The following is a 17672-nucleotide window of genomic DNA, read 5'->3' on the forward strand; positions in this document are numbered from 1 at the left end:
GCCTGGCTAATTTTTGTGTTTTTGAGTAGAGACGGGGTTTTACCCTGTTGGCCAGGCTGGTCTGGAACTCCCGGCCTCAAGTGATTCACCCACCTCGACCTCCCAAAGCGCTGGGATTACAGGTATGAGCCACTGCACCTGGCCAATTATTTTTTATTAGTGGCTTTTTTCTTTTAATTCCGCCCCCCTGCCCACCCCAGTGCCAGTCTCTTTCATTATCCTTTCAAAAAATACTGTCTTGGTTGTTCTTCCAGATGAACTTCTTTATTTTTCAGTTTTGTTTATTTTTTATCTTTTTCTTACAGTGATAAGAGCACTTAACACGAGGTCTACCCTCTTAACAAATTTTGAAGTGCACAATACAGTATCACTAGCTATGGGCACATTGTTGTACAGCAGATCTCTAGAACATACTCATTTTGCACACAGTTATCAAATTTGTACCCTCTGAACATCAGCCCTCTATTTCCCCTTCCCCCAGCCCCTGGCAGCCACCACTCTGTCTGTTTCTATGTTTGTGACTATTTTAGATACCTCATGTAAGTGGATTCGTACAGCATGTGTCCTTTTGTAAACCAACTTTTACTTTGCATAATGTCTTCCAGGTTCATCCAGTTGAGCTTGAGAATCAACTTTTATCAAATTTAGGAGTGGGGAACCTTTTATTAATACAGTTTTTATTGGAGTTGCAATAAATTTATAAGTTACCATTTTTGTGGGGGTTTTGGTAACAGCTTTATTGGGATGGACTTCATATGCCAAACAGTTTACTCATTTAAAGGGTACAGTGAATAATTTTTAGTATATTTACAGAGTTGTATATCACCACAATCAATTTTAAAACATTTTTTATCACCCCAAAAAGAACACTCGTACTCTTTAGCCATCACCCCTAAGCCTCCCAGCCCCTGTATCCCTGGGCAACCACTAATCTGTATCTAGGGATTTCCCTATTCTGGACATTTTATATAAATGGAACCACACAATATGGAGTCTTTTGTGTCTGGCTTCTTTTATTTAGCGTAATATCTTCAAAATTCATTCATGTTGTAGCACGTGTCAGTACTTCATTCTTTTCTATGGCCAAATATTCTATTATATGGATGTACTTCATCTTATTTACCTGTCACTTGCTGGATATAAATTAAATTTCAGAGAAATACAGACTTCTCACCCTCACGCGTTTCTTGAACAGACGTAGATACAACATTGTGGCCATCAAGCATCATTTTTTTGTCTGGGCCATAATGCTTCTCCTCTGTACTTCTCTCATGGTGGCATATCTGGATGAGGCAGCTGCTGTCAAATGTTTTTTCTATGGTTCTCCTGGTGTGACTCTCCCTACTGTAGGAAGCCTCAAGTGTCTTTCTCATGGAACAGGCCAGCAGTTGCCCTCATTGTCCTGGGCAGGTCTCTCCAGGCAGCCTTACCCCACTGCCCCATCTCACTGAATCATAGCATGGGGGATCTGCCCTAGTAGAGTCATGGGGTCCACACGCCACTGGGACGTTATTTGGCTTCTGTCATATCTCTTCCCCTACCTATTCTCTACCACCTCTATCACTTTTAAAAATTAGTACCTGAGCCTGCTTCATGCTTTATGCCATGTTTGTTGTAAAGTAGTTGGAAACAGTGAGTTCCAGTGATTCCCCTGTGAGTTGATAGAGAAGTTGTCTATAGCTCTAGCCTTGCCGCCAAGCAGCTTCTTTATCTGCTGAAGCCAGCTGCTCCTGTAAAAGTGGGTCCTCTGCAGATAAGCCAGCTGTGTCTGGGTCTAGTGGTGACAGTGCTGCAGGTGTGCGGAGTCACCCCTGGGGAGATAAAGTCTCTGGAATCTTATCTCTGAGACTGGTATAATTCTAAACTCTTTCCTCCAAGAGCTTTTAGGCTTAGGCAATATTAGCCTAGCTCTGAACTACTAAGGTCCAATTGACCATGTTGCCGTCATCAAAATAAACTGCTTAACAGGAACAACAGAAGTGATTCATATAAGGAAGTCATGTAGAAGAGCAGGACTCATGATGTTTCCTATTTCAAAAGAAGAGTGATATCTGATGATATTTTTAGGTACAAAATGCAACACCAGTTATCAAGTAACCTTTTCTCTTTTCCTCTGCATGAAACAGCACAATAGGATTTTCACCGTAGATTTTGCCTGGAAGCATGATGGCAGTGGAACTCTCAGAAAGGAAGTCCTCCGCAGACCTCTGACTTGTGTCCAGTTCCCTGCATGACATTCCACGTGATTATGTCATAGATGATCACTTAGGATTAGCTAGGCTACACATAACAGGGAACCCAAGTAACAGTTCCTTAAGTAAGATGGAAAAGCTTATTTCTCTCACATTAAAAGTCCAGAGGTAAGTAATCTGGGGCTTATCTGCTGCTCCAAAATATCAGAGATCCAGGTTCCTCTCTCTCATTCTGCAATCTTCAGCATGTGGTTTCTTTCTCATGATCCAAGAGCTGTTTGTGCTCCAGCCATCACATCTATATTCCAACCAGTATAGAGAAGGAAAGGAAGCAAGGCATACTTGTTCTGTTTAAGAACATTTCTGAAAGCGGTGCATGACTCTGGGGCTTGATTCTCTTTTGTCTGCACTTAATCTTGTGGACACACCTAGCAGCAAGTGTGGCTGAGAAACAGTCTGTCTTAGGTGGCCAATACCCTTAGGGGTCCTGTTACCGAGGAGGAAGAAGGGAACAGTTATTTTTAGGCAATCTTTGCTATTCCTAGGCTCCTCAGACTCTGTATTTGGCTCTTCTCCTTCCCTTACCCAGGCACCCTTTTCTCTTAGTTGGCAGCATTTCCTGTCACCTAAGTCAGAAATGCTAAGAATTCTTCATGATTCTGTTTCCTTGCTCTTTGATATCCAATCATTTACAAAGCTCTGATGATTTTACGTCCTAAATGTTTCTTGATATGCTGCTTCTTCATTCCCACTATGCATGCCCCAGGTCAGGCCTGGATTGCTGAACCAGCCAAGCATGTTTTCTCACCCCCGGTTTTATCTCCTTCACACCAATCTTCCACACCATTCAAACACAGACTCACCCATACAACTCCTCTGACAAAAATCCTTCCATCACCTATAGGTTAAATGTCCAGGTTTTCTAACTTGGCATGCAAAGGCCCTGTGACCTGCTCTCTGCTTCACCCCTCAAACTCAGCAATCCAAAATGGACATTGTAAATGTAAAGCCTTGTCCTGCACCACCTCTTTATCTCCTGAGCTAATTTTTGTGTACCCTTTAAGACTCCCCTTCCTCTTAGAAGCCTTCCCTGGGGTCCCCCTGACCCCCGGCATCCAGTATTGCTATTTCTGTCACTCTGTAGATTTCTCCCATGGCACTTTTGAGACCAAAGAGTATTTTAAACATCTTCATATCCCCAGTACCTTCATTTTGGCGTCCAAAATAGGCATTCCACACATGTCCAGATGAATGAGAGAATGAAAATTCCATGATAACTGCAGAATACTCAGAAATGAGTACAGCTTCACCAGGCTTGGCCACTGGAGGGCAGTGAGTTACACTTTTCTGATTCTGTGCCAAATTAGCCGAAGTTCTCTCTCCCCTAAGAGATGGAGGTGGAGCACCACCACTTAGTCAACAAGTCTTTGATGAGCACCCACACGTGCAGGGCACTGCTGTAGTCCTGGGAGGCGGCATCCTCCATCTTACATCTGACTCTTTGCACATGACATCAGCTCATCCAGTCTGTTCTTCCCTGTCTGGCTAGGCCAAAGATGAAACTGGACAAACTTTATTATTGTCTCAAGAGGATATTCCTTTTCTGCTTTTTAAAATGTGAACTTTATATTAAATTGTACATTTAGAAAAGTGCATCTATCATACATGCCCAGTTCGATGAACTTCCCCAAAATAACCAGCACCCATAGCAAGACATGGAACGTTTCTAGGACTTCAGAAGTCCCCTTGTGTTCCCTCCTAGTCCCTACCCCGTCCTCTCCTCCCCTGCCCCTGCAAGGGTAACTACTTTACTGATTTCTAACACCTAGATTAGTTTTGCCTATTTCTAAGCTTTATCTGAATTGAATCATACAGTAAGAACTTTCCACTTTAATGTTGGTTTGGAGGGAATTGGTGGGGAGTGGGCTTGATGCTGAATTTTTAGCAGCCACCCTATTTGGGACTCAAGCTGCCTCCTGGCCCCATCTTCATAGATGAAGTAGTCTCCTGTGTGATAGGCAGCTGAGAAATATTGAGGGTCTTCCCAGCAGTGTGTGGAGATAGCCCAGCCAGGATGCTGAGCTGCTTTTAGTGACATTTGAGGACAGTGTGTGCGTTTGGTGGGGTGTCCAGTGCTGGATTTCCTATCATTGCAGGAGGTGAGCTCTCCAAGGGCAAGTTGTGGCTTATCATTTCTGAGACTATAAGACTTAGCCTGGTCCTCTACCCTGGCAGTGAGCTGAGCAGGGTGTGGTACGCATTTGCTCTCTGTCCCTTATCTGACCCCAGGGATAAGTGAGAAATCGTAACAGGAGAAGTTGAGGTATGAATAGCTGACATTGGCACTGGGGGTCCTGAGCCTCCCAGAGCCTGTTCACATCCACAGCGTCTTAGTAACAGGCTGCCCATCTCTGGGAATGGTCTTTGGGCAGGTCCTGGAAGGTTAAGTATGTGCTGGACCTTGCCTTTCCTTTGCTTCCTCTTCCTTTACCCCATAGCCCGAATACTCAGAGTTTGGGCTCATATAATCTGGGATCCTATAGCCAATGTCAGGAGGCTGACTTAACCAGCAGCAACTAATGTTTGCAAATGAAAGTAAAAGTAATACAGCAACTTAAGGAAAACAGTGAAAACTTGGTGGTACGTTGGTTTTTAAAATTAATTTTAACCAGAGCATCATGATACATGTATACCTGTGCTATCTCATACTGAGCAGCCAGAGTTCATGTATTATTCCAAGTTAATAGTCACCACCCTGATTGACAGGCACAGTGTCAGAATGCTATATGGTCAGCTAAGCAGCATCTTCAAAATAGCACATCTCCTCCGACAGTCAGAAACATGGGCCTCGCGAAACAGAACTACCTCCCAGTGGGTCTCTTCTCCGTGGGAATCTCAGAATAAGTCTTTCCTCCAACCATCTCATTGGAGTGGCCATCTCTCTCAGAGACCAGCTTCCCCTGTCTTTGTCAGGTGGTTTGGCTTTCCCAGGTTTAGTGAGGGGCCTCTCCACCCTCTCCACACTTACAGGTTTGCAGTGCTGTTATTGTCTCAGCTGCTCCCATGAGGTACTTGCCTGAAAATGCCAGATGCATAACACCCAACAATACGTTTATATATAGCGCTTGAACCAGTTTAAAATTATTACATAGAATAAGATGAATTCTTGATGGTTTTCTTAAAACTATTTTTTTCTGGATGAAATATTTGTTCCTGTTTTAAGGGGTTCTTTAGATGTATGGTTGAAAAGGATTTTCTATTTTTCTCAATTTACTTTTGTTATCAGACATTTTTTTTTCTTTTTTTTTTTTTTGAGACGGAGTCTTCTCTCTCTGTCGCCCAGGCTGGAGTGCAGTGGCGCAGTCTCGGCTCACTGCAACCTCTGCCTTCCGGGTTCAAGCAATTCTCCTGCCTCAGCCTCCTGAGAAACTGGGACTACAGGTGCCTGCCACCATGCCCAGCTAATTTTTATATTTTTGGTAGAGACGGGGTTTCACCATATTGGCCAGGCTAGTCTCGAACTCCTGATCTTGTGATCCACCCGCCTGGACCTCCCAAAGTGCTGGGATTACAGGCGTGAGTCATAGCACCTGGCCTATTATCAGAAAATGTTACACAAGGTATTCTTATGAGTCCAGTTCAACAACAACAACAACAAGGACCCGGATCAGGTAAACCAGAGGCTTTGGAAAATAGAAAGGCTATCTGCAGCTGAGACGCTGGAGCCTCTTGGTCCGGCTGGTCAGGTTGAATCATGCTGGCCCACCAGATCACATCTAGAAAATTGCCCTGAGATCACAGATGGTTCCTGGGAAATGCCTAGAGCAGTGAATAGACAAGTTACTCTTGTCAGTATAGGCAAAACCAGTTCTTCCCAAAGCTGTCAGGGAATTTTTCAGGCATATATTAAGCTGATTTTTTAGGACTGGGGCTCAGAGTTCTTAGAAAACTAAACAGTTGACTGGAGCCATCACTCAAGTATATTTCATCAGCTAATAAATGGGCATGTTCTTTGTCAGGCCCAGAGTGGCCAATTTGATTTTTATGAAGAGCTTTTGGGTTTCCTCCTTTTGGATGCCTTGCCTCTTAAAATAGCCATAAAATATCCCTTCAAATCTCGTTTCCTCCCATCTGAGTCCTGCTGCTGTATGCTCTGTCATGACAACCAAAGACGCTGCCCTCACTCGAGACTACACTGCTGGCATGGTTTCCCATTTCAGCTTCAATTATATGTTGAATTTCCTCAAGTGGACGCTTAATGATCCTTCTGAACAGATTGTTTATGCTGAATGAAGCCCTTCAGAGAGCATTTGCTCCTCCTTTTCTCCGTTGCTTTTTGCTGGTGTACTCGGCTCACAGTTTTTGACTAAATGTTTGAATTTTATCCTCCCAGCAGGCAGAAAAATAGAACTAAACCCTCCCTCCCACTCTCTTGAAGTGCTGGGGAGCTATCTCACTGGCTGTGAAAACAAAGGGCTAATGGGCAAACAACAGCCCCCAATTCAGGGCCCCAAAATAGGGTTCAGTGCCTTGTCTGTTATTCCCTTTGCTCCCTAGATGGCTAAAGGTTTGGAGTGGGTACAGTTACCGAGCATGGCACCTTACCAACTTATGACCTCATGTTGTTAGTCAGGTTTTCCTCCTTAAGATGAAACGCAGAAGTAGAGAACTTTTAAAATTGACTTATTTTTAAAGTATGTTTTGGGATGGCAGGTATATCAGGATTAAGTTTGGCTATGAATAATATAGATCCAGAATATCAGTGCTGGCTGGGCATGATGGCTCACACCTGTAATCTCAGCACTTTGGGAGGCTGAGGTGGGAGGATCACTTAAGCCCAGGAGTTCAAGACCAGCCTGGGCAATAATGTAAGATCCTGTCTCTTAATTAAAAAAAAAAAAAAAGTGCCAGGCGCGGTGGCTCACGCCTGTAATCCTAGCACTTGGGAGGCCGAGGCAGGCAGATCACGAGGTCAGGAGATCAAGACCATCCCGGCTAACATGGTGAAACCCCATCTCTACTAAAAATACAAAAAATTAGCCGGGCATGGTGGCGGGCGCCTGTAGTCCCAGTTACTCAGGAGGCTGAGGCAGGAGAATGGCGTGAACCTGGGAGGCGGAGCTTCCAGTGAGCCGAGATTGCGCCACTGCACTATAGCCTGGGCGACAGTGCAAGACTCCATCTCAAAAAAAAAAAAAAGTGGCTTAACTAAGATAGAAGTGTATTTGTTCCTTTGGTAACAATAATAATTATGCCAGCTAACATTTATGTAATGCTTATTTTATGCCAGGCACTGTTGTTAGCACTTTTCATATGTTAACTAACTTATTTAATCCATAAGATATCCTATGACATTGGTACCGATATTACCACTTTAACACATGAGGATTGAGACACAGAAAGTAAAGTCATTTGTGCAAAGTCACATAGCTACTGAGTGACAGAGCCAGGACTTGAGGTCTGCAGTCTGGCTCCAGAGTCTTCTCTTAGCCACGTGCTTGCTATTTGTCTGACAAAAAAGCCACAGGTCACTAGGGCTGATGTGACAGCGATGATCCTGTTGCCCCCAGGAACTGGGGCTCTTGCTCTTTTTTTACCCTGCTATGTGCGGTTTCCAATTCTGCTTGTATTTACATTGCAATGTTCTGGAATCCTAAAATGCCCAAGTTGGAAGAGACCCTTCAATTTATTTTGGAGCTCTGGATCTTCCTTTGGGAAATGTGTATGAGGAGTGGGGGTTGTTTTTGTCTCGATCCTTCCTTGTGGGTTTCACTTTTTTCCAACAACCCTATTCTCATAAAGAGGGAGCTGCTGCCTAGGATGGATTAGAAGTCATGCTCATGAATAGGGAAAGGGCTCTCCTCCTTTGTGCATTGTTGTGAGGTTAGTCCTGGAGAAGAGTCTGCCTGAGCCTGTGATCCAGAGCAGTTCTCAAAGGAGACAGTTCCTTGGAGCACTGTTTATGGTCATAAGAGTTGGAGGCAACCTGGGTATATCCATCCCTGAGGGAATGGATAAAGTGTGATGGAAGCACACTATGCAGCAATGAACTAGAGGCATGTACAGGAACACAGACCTTAGAAATGTAACATGAAGCAGAAAGTCAAAGGAAGATCCTGAGCTGGGTTTTACAGCCCAATATAATTTAACTAAATTAATTAATTATATAATATTAAAATATAATATAAAACATAATGTAAAATATTAGATAAAACAACTTAAATGTAATATGTAAATATATATTATAAAATATATAAAATATGTAATTATTTTAATATAATTTTTAATTATATTTCATATATATGAAATATAAATATATATTATATATTTATATTATTATATAATAGATAATATTATATAAATATAAAATATAATTATATTTTAATATAGCTTTGTCTATATAGATGTAAGTATATCTCTATAGGTATCTACAGAGATCTATAGATTGCTATAGATATATAATCTATATCTGTATATAGCTATCTAGATCCATAGATCTATATATAAAATTTACTTACATATATTTTAAAATGTGTATATATACTTCCATATATAAGAAAACAAATATGTATATATACTTACATACATTAAAAAAAAACCACTACATAGTAAATGTTTAAGTTAGGATACAATAAAAGAATAAAAGGAATAATAGGAATGCAAGAAAAATAATAAAAGGAATAATAGGAATAAAAGAAAAATATTTCCTGGAAGAGTTTTTTTTAATATGATTTCTCAGTTGGGCATGGTGGCTCACACCTGTAATCCTACCACTTTGGGAGGCAGAGGCAGGCAGATCACCTGAGGTCAGGAGTTTGAGACCAGCCTGGCCAACATGGTGAAACCCCGTCTCTACTGAAAATACAAAATTAGCCAGGCATAGTGGCTCATGCCTGTGATCCCAGCTACTTGGGAGGCTGAGGCAGGAGAATTGCTTGAACCTGGAAGGTAGAGGCTGCAGTGAGCTGAGATCGTGCCATTGCACTCCAGCCTGGGTGACAAGAACAAAACTCTGTCTCAAAAATAAAAATAAAATGTGATTTCTCAAATTGATCTTTATATGCTATCTAGATTTTTAGTTTCTGCAAGTTTAGTGTTGTTTTACAAAATCTTCTTTATTCTTTTTTGGTGATAAATGGCAGATGTAGTCAATTGTGGCTCTTTTTTTTTCTAAGATACTGTGCATGTAAAATGACTATAAAAATTATGCTTATTATAGAAATTTTGAAAAGTCCAATAAAGCTTTAAGGAAATAAAATCCTTCATTCGTACCACCTGGGGAATAAATACTGTAAACCTTGTGATGTTTTGTCTTTCCTCTGTGCTGATATAAACACATAAATATTGTATGCACAGTACGAAAGTATGCCATAAATACTTTTTCCCCCCTTTTCTCCTTAATACTGTGACATGCTTTTTTATGTCATTACAAATTCCTAATAAATTTCATTTAAGATAGCTATATTGTGCCTACTGTGTGCCAGGCACTGTATTTAGCACTTTATGTATATTAACTGCAGTTGGCCTTCAAGTTGGATTTTTTTTTTTTTTTTCAGGTCATTCGTAGAGTCATGGCTTTTCTGATAAAGCACCCCACCCTTCTCAAGAGGGTTTTTTTTTTGCCCCAGCCTCGATGTTCATGTTAAAAATGGCTCTTCAAACAGGATGAGAATCCAAGAGTTGTTATCTTGAGGAGGTTCAGTTATAGGTCTTAGTAACAATTCTTAGAAATGAAAAGGCTGGGGTCAGGCACAGTGGCTCACTCCTGTAATCCTAGCACTTTGTGAGGCTGAGGTGTGAGGATCACTTGAGTCCAGGAGTTTGAGACCAGCCTGGGAAACATGGCAAAAACTCATCTCTACAAAAAATACAAAAAATTAGCTGGGCGTGGTTGTGTGCACCTGTAGCCCCAGCTACTTGGGAGGCTGAAGTGGGAGGATCATCTGAGCCTGGGAAGTCAAGGCTGCAGTGAGCCGAGATCATGCCACTGCACTCCAGCCTGGGCATCAGAGTGAGATCCTGTCTCAAAAAAAAGAAAGAAAAAAAAAAAGCTAGATTCTGAATACATTTTTTCTGATGCCTGCGTCTCTGTAGCGCAAGGGATTGCAGTGAACATCTCTTTCCAGAAAAGGGGTTGTAGGTCTGAGGAGAAAAGCTGTCTGGTGGAGAACTCAAGGGCTTGACTGTTTCTGTGTGCGGCCTCTGGCAGACATACACAGAGGCCTTTCTTGTTGGGCAAACACAGCACTTCTTACTACTTCACCTCTCTGTGACAGGAAGGGGGAGTTAAACACCGGCTAGGAAGGACACATCACATAGCCTTTTCCTTCTTCGGGTTTCTGGAAGGCTGCTTATGTTTTCCTCACTTGCATCTCAGACGAGACAGATTCTCATTCCTGTTACTCAGTGGGAGGTTTCCATGAGAAGCTAACAGATAGTCCTCTCCAAAGAGGTCTCGCGGCTAGATAAACTTGGGAAATGCTGGATAAACAAAGTTAAGCAGACTTACTTAATGCAGAATTTCTGTTAACTTCTCAAACCCTTTTGTGTTCTGTGATCTTCGCTAATCTCCAAGATGGGGATATCTGATGCATCATTTCCCAACCATATTTGTCTGTGGAACCCAACCCCCCACCCTTTTTTTGAGTGTCCTGTAGGATTGATGTTTTGCAGAACCCATCTTGAGAAATACCGTCTTGTTGGAATTAAGTCCTAGAAGCACTCACAGGCTTGACTCACCTTCCTTCACATGCATACCTTCTCCTCTGAGTGGCAAGACTGTGGGTCTGCCTTGCCAGAACTTGGGAATTCCACCTTTAAACTGTGGGGGCTTTCTGATCCTAGCTGTTCTCCCTACATATGAGTGTGAGTGTGCTAGACAGCTCACTGAGCTGAAATCAAAGACATTTTCCAGGCCATCTTCAGGGAGCTGAGTATAATTCATTGAACATGAGACCTGAAGTATCATTTTCTAAAACTGAGTGAACAAATACCAAGGAAGAGAAAGATATGTTGAACCTGATGGGGACTAGTGTGAGAAATGGCCTGTCCAGTGTTGTAATGAGATCTTCAAGAACTTCCCTGGGACACATTTGTCCACCTGACACAGAGAGTTGAGGGGCAGGCCCTCGTTTCTTAACATCAGGTTAGCCTGGTCCTCACTTGGCGCTAAAGACCCCGTTGAAGACACTCGAATCTATCTTTCTCTCTCTATTTTTAGATAAGACCTCTGGACTTTCTTCACCTTTTGTTTTACAGAAGAGGATGTGGAGAACTTTGATGTGACCAACTTGTCCCAAGACATGCTGCGAAGCATTGAGGCTGACAGCTTTTGGTGCATGAGCAAGCTGTTGGATGGAATCCAGGTGAGCTGCTTCTGCCCTTGTGGGAGCATCTAGGTCCAGGGGCTCCCAGCAGGCCTTTGGTTTCATTCTTGCTCTTCTGTATCAGGCAGGACCACCCCCCCACCCACCCACCCACTATGGCTCCTCCTCCTTTTGGTCCCTCTCTGTCCTTCTTCATTAGCTTTACAGCTTTCAAACAGCAATGGTGGGTTGGGCACGGTGGCTCACGCCTATAATCCCACCACTTTGGGAGGCCAAGACTGGAGGATCGCTTGAGCTCAGGAGTTCAAGACCAGCCTAGGCAACATAGAGAGACTCCATCTCTACAAAATATTTTAAAATTAGCCAGGCGTGGTGGCATGTGCCTGTAGTACCAGGTCCTCAGTGTGCTAAGGTGGGAGGATCGCTTGAGCCTAGGAGGTCAAAGCTGTAGTGAGCCATGATCACACCACTGCACTCCAGCCTGGGCGATAGAGTGAGACCCTATCTCAAAACAAAAACAAAAACAAAACAGTGATGGTGTCATGTCCCTTGGAGTCTGCAGAAATCTCCATGTTGCCTTGGCTTTGTCATTGAAGTAGACTGCTCCTTTCTGCCCTGCACCCCAAGCATGTTGGTTTCTTCCACGCTGCAGGACTCCATTGGGCTTTCCCCCTACACTGTTGTTCTGTAGATTTCTTTGTTTCCCAGAACACTGTCACTGGCCATTGGTACTAGCTTTGGAAAACAGCCTGAACTTTTAAACGTGTTTCAGTGAATGTCAGGTGATAGCACAAGTTAGAGTCCATGTTCATCCTGGGCTCTATGTCATTTGCAGGATAACTACACCTTTGCACAACCAGGGATCCAGAAGAAGGTGAAGGCACTGGAAGAGCTTGTCAGCCGGATTGATGGTAGGTTCAGAGGGAGAAGAGTTCTCTAGCAATAGCACAGTTGATTCTGATATGAGCCGGTTGTACTTGTGGGTCCTCTCCTCAGCTGTCTTCCTAGCCATGACCCTTTCCAGTGCACTCAGTGCTGCTGGCAGCACCAGTATCCTTCCATATCTCAGCAGGAAGGCAAAGTGAGAACTGTGCTGTTATCTCAAGTTCTTCTTTCCCCTTGGTTTCCTATCACCAGTCTCTATCGGTTCTCCTTCAGCAGCTCTCCTCAGTACACCCCTTCCCCATTTCCCCAGCCACAGCTCTGGTCCAGCTTCCTTCTCAGAGGACTTGCCTCCTCCATACTCTTCTCTTCCAAACTATCTGTCACACAACTGCATCTTTCTGCAGCTCTGTTCTGGCCACATCCCTCTTCTGCTCTGAAGCCTCCCATGACTCTCCATTGCCTTCAGCATCCAGCCTGTCGTCCGGCCTTGTCCTTCATGTTGTGATGTAACTCAGAACTCCTGGGCTTGACATGGAGTCTTCGGGCCTGGCTGATACCCGAGCAGGACTTTACACAGCTTCCCAGGACTTGTGTGGAGTGGGGAAATTGAGATGTGGCTCTTCCTAAGGCACATGTCTTTGAGGAACAGCCTTACAGGAATTCCTCAGCTTTAGCCTAGAGTTGTAGAATGTTAGAACGAAAGGACAACTCAGGAAGCTCTGCTGTTGACTGATGAAGAAACTGAGGCCCCGGGAGAGAAGTCGGTGGGATCTCTAACACTAGTTAAGTTGTAGTAGCTCCCGTAGGACTCTGCCTGTCCTGACACAAATGTTATTTGTTTATAACATTTATAAATAACAAATGTTATTCCCAGACTTTCCTACTCATTGGATTTTCTGCTTCACCCAAGCAAAGCCTTTCTTCATTAACCTGCTGCCCACCCCCACCCCCAGCATTGTGTATCTTTCTCTCTTCTTTCCCAGGTTCTCTTTTCATGAAAACCTTCCTTGAGTTGTTCCACTCACTCTGTTTTATGACTCAGCATTTCAATCTTCTGAACCCATTTGTTTATTCACAGTTACTTCCCATATGCCGCATGTGGAATGTTTTTTTCCGCTGTGTCTTATCACTCTGGCCCAGCTGTTAGCCCTCACGGTGGGGCCCCCGCGGGCAGGTCTCTGACATCCCTCAACTGGAGCCTATCCTAGCACAGGGTGTATGCTGCCCTCTTCTGGGGGATAAGCTGGCTGCCAGAGGCTGGTCATAATCAGGTTCCAACAAGCAGATGCTGTGGTTTCTGCCACTGTCTGCCCTATCTTTATTTTTTCCGCCCTTACAAATACATGATACATAAAGGCATAGTACTTTGGAATAGTGGATTTTTAAGTGTATATATATCTTGGATGTTTCTTTGCATTGTAGAAGTAATACTTCCTCATTTAAAAAAATTTAAACAGGCTGGGGACAGTGACTCACACCTGTAATCCCAGCACTTTGGGAGGCCGAGGCAGGAGGATCACTTGAGCCCAGGAGTTCAAGATCAGCCTGGGCAACATGGTGAGACCACATCTCTACAAAAAATTTAAAAAGTAGCTGGGCATGGTGGCACACGACTGTAGTCCCAGCTACTCAGGAGGCTGAGATGGAAGGATCTCTCGAGCCCAGGAGGTCGAGGCTACAGTGAGCCAAGGTTGCACCACTGTACTCCAGCCAGGGTGATAAGGTAGGAATCCTTCTTCCCCTTAAATTCTTCTCCCCAGAAATAACTGTTGTTTTTTGAGATGGAGTCTTGCTCTGTCGCCCAGGCTGGAGTGCAGCGGTGCAATCTTGGCTCGTTACAGCCTGGACCTCCTGGCTCAAAGGATCTTCCCACCTCAGCCTCCTGAGTTGCTGGAACTATAGGTGTGCACCATGATGCCTGGCTAATTTTTGTATTTTTAGTAGAGACAGGCTTTTGCCACGTTGCCCAACCTGGTCTTGAGCTCCTGGGCTCAGCAATCCGCCCACCTTGGCCTCCCAAAGTGCTGGGATTACAGGCGTGAGCCATGGCACCTGGCCATTGTTAATAGTTCTTCTTTCAAGAATTGTTTGAAATATTTACCATGTGCCAGGTGCCACTGTAAACACTTTACTTGTGTTTTCTCGTTTATCTTCCCTGAAACCCTCTGAGGTGTGAGTGATTATTCCCGTTTTATAGGTTAGGAGACTGAGGACAGTAATTTAGAAAACAATCCCACTAAGCATTATTTGGAGAGCTGTCATGTAGAACAGCAGTCAGGTTTATTTGGGCTTACCTGAGAACACCACACGAACACCAAGGGCTGGTAGTCAGGAGGCAGCTGGTTTTGTTGAGTATGGTGAAGCGCTTTCTGGTGAATCACTTCATACGTCAGTGGAAGAGGCTGCCCTTGAGTGGAGTTTGTGAGCCCCTTTCGCTGGCAGTGTTCACATCCCTGCTGGCTAGCCATCTGGCGGGGATGCTGAAGAGGAGTTCCTTGCCAGTAGGAGGGTGGCCAAGGTGACCTCCATGGTTCTTTTCCATTCTGGCTCCTTCTCTGATGAGTACTAAGGTGGAGCAGCCAAGTGAACTTCACATCCTCTGCTTTGTGGCCAGAGCGGCCCCGCGAAGGAAGTGGGGCTCCTAGAACATCGCTGTGGGATGTTAAAATAGTTGTGTCTGCTGGGCTGAGTTAACCATGCAGTGTTGCCGTGAGATGATGGAGTCAAACATAAAGGACAGTCAGACGCCTGTCTGCCCCTCTGTGTCTGCTTACCCATGAGAGGGGCAGTAAGAAGTGGGGGCCGCTGTTTTGGTTCCTGTGGCCCTTTCAGGGTCCAGTCCCCTAGGATGATGATCCCCAATGATGCTTCCTGTTTCAGAGCAGGTACATAATCACTTCAGGAGGTACGAGGTAGAATACCTGCAGTTTGCCTTCCGCTGGATGAACAACCTGCTTATGCGGGAGCTTCCTCTTCGCTGCACCATCCGCCTGTGGGACACATATCAGGTAGGAGGGATTCCCTGGCCTCTCTGTGCCAGGCTGTCCCTGAGGTGTCCAGCTCCCTGCCAAGTTGTGGAGTGTAGCTGCTTAGAAGTTTCCCCTTCTCCCCTTTTCTACTTCCATGTCTGCTTTAGCTTCAGGGCAGGGCCTTTGCTAAGTCTCTTCACAACTCCATCTCCCCAACCGTGAAAGAGTTTCCCTCCTCCCAGTAGGAATGGAACTGAGAGGACCAGAGCTGAATCCTTGTCAGGGCTGGGAGACCTAACTCTATTTTTTTGCTTCCCAGTCTGAACCAGAAGGGTTCTCCCACTTTCATCTCTATGTGTGTGCAGCCTTCTTGATCAAGTGGAGGAAAGAGATCTTGGATGAGGAGGACTTTCAGGTGAGTGGCCAAGAGCTTAGCGTGGTCAGGGAGTGAACATTAGAATGGGAGTTAGCCCCTCAGTGGGCAGCGCAGACCGAAGGTGCCACAGCAGGTACCTGGCTGGGAGTAGGAAGGGAGAAGGGGTGCTCTGAAGGGGTCATCCCTCTTAGTTGGCAGGAAGTCACTGGAGCCCAGGGTTCTTCAGTGTGAGAATGGTCTTTGTGCCAGAATGGCTGCAGAGTGACTGGGCAGGCCTGAGAGATCTTTCAGTCATTCATTGACAAGCATTTATTGAATGCTTGCCACATGCCAGCACTATCAAAGACAAAGGCTATATTAGGAAGTGAAACAGAGAGAGAAACTGTTCTCATAAAGCTTACATATTCTGATAGTTGTGGGGAGACATACAGTAAACATCATAGTAAATGGTAAATTAAAAAGAATGTAAAGGTGCTAAGAAATAATATTTTTTTAAAAAGTAGAGCAGGGTAAAGGTTTTATTAGGTGATAGAGAAGAGACAGGTTGCAATTTCAAATAAAGTCTCGATAGGTTCACTGAGAAGGTGACGTCTGAGGAAAGACCTGGGGAAGGTGAAGGAGCGAGCCACCTGGACATCTGCAGGAAGAGTGTCTAGGCAGAGGAAACAGCCAGTGCAAGGGCCTCAGGCAGCAGCATGCCTGAGCCATGGAAGGAATCATGGCGGTCACTGGTGCGGCCTGGAGCCGAGTGATCCAAGCGAAGAGTAGGAAGAGGTGAGGTCAGAAGAGTCACAGGGACCCAGATCACAGAGGACTTTGTAGCCACTGTAAGAACTTTGACTTTTACTCTGAGTGGAAGAGGAGCTCTAAGAGAGCCATGAGCAGAAGAGAGTGGCACAATCTGACTTATGTTTCAATAGGGCCACGCTGGCTTCTATGTAGACTGTAGGTGTGGGCAAGAGTGGAAATAGAGACCACCCAGGATGCTACTGTAGTCCTCCAGATGAGACATGAAGGTGGTGGGACTTGGATGGTGACAGTGGAGGTGTGAGAAGTGGCCAGATTTTGGATCTATTTAGTAAATAGAGCCAACAACATTTCCTGATGAATTGGGTGTAGAGTACAACAGAAAGGGGTGAGTCTGGATGGCTTTATAGTTTATGGAGAAGGCTACAGTGGGGACAGCAAGAGTCCAGCTTCGGGCATATTGGATTTGAAGTACCATTAGACGTCTAAATAGAGATGCAGACTAGGCAAATATATCTTGAGTTTGGAGTTTGAAAGAGAGATCTGGACTGGACCTATAAATTTAGGAGCCTTTGCCTAGACGCTACTTAAAGCCAACACACTGGATGAGATCCCTAAGGAAGGAAGGATGGGCAGAGAAGGGGACCAGGGCCCCAGCCCTGACACACTCTTATGTGACTACATGAAGAGGTCAGGGAGCAGAGGAGGCTGAGAGGGGATGACCAGCGAGAGTACAGCCTCCAGGAATCCCTGGGGTGGGGGTACTTCAGAGTCCCTATGTAGAAAACTCAAGAAGGGCCTGTGTTAGGTGGTGGGTGGGCTAGGAGCTGTTCCAGGGTCAGGGAAATAAGGATTGAGGAGAGAGATTGTCAGGCTCTCCAGAGAGAATCATTGGGGTTAGGGGTGGGGAGTGTATTGCTTTTATGCTTTGCACATTTCTGAACTGAGAGTTTTTTTGGTTTGTTTGTTTTTAATAGGTATATACTTATTTTAAAAGCAGGGGGAAAAGCCAGAGAAAGTTGAATGCTTTTATAAGTTCTAACTATAACGTAGATGTTCTGAAGATCAGCAGTGTCTCATGTGATCCCTGAGCATTACCACTCTGTGATTGGTGTTAGGCGGCAAAAGAACAGAAGACTGTTTAGTAGATAGATGGAAAGACAGGACCCAGCTTGCC

At 44.6% G+C, this 17672-nt stretch overlaps 1 protein-coding gene across 2 annotated transcripts in view; it reads left to right on the top strand.

Moving 5' to 3' along the window:
* Positions 1-17672, top strand: part of TBC1D22B (TBC1 domain family member 22B) — a 73977-nt gene that overhangs the window by 42253 nt on the left and 14052 nt on the right. Inside the window, exons 9-12 of one of the 2 annotated variants that reach the window (XM_003897550.4) lie at positions 11451-11557; positions 12354-12429; positions 15284-15411; positions 15692-15787. In XM_003897550.4, the coding sequence (XP_003897599.1) occupies positions 11451-11557; positions 12354-12429; positions 15284-15411; positions 15692-15787 (407 nt within the window). The remainder of the gene's footprint in view (positions 1-11450; positions 11558-12353; positions 12430-15283; positions 15412-15691; positions 15788-17672) is intronic. The other variant, XM_021937202.2, reaches the window with a different exon arrangement.

The sequence above is a fragment of the Papio anubis genome, chromosome 6, assembly GCF_008728515.1.
Source record: "Papio anubis isolate 15944 chromosome 6, Panubis1.0, whole genome shotgun sequence".
Lineage (NCBI taxonomy): Eukaryota > Metazoa > Chordata > Mammalia > Primates > Cercopithecidae > Papio > Papio anubis.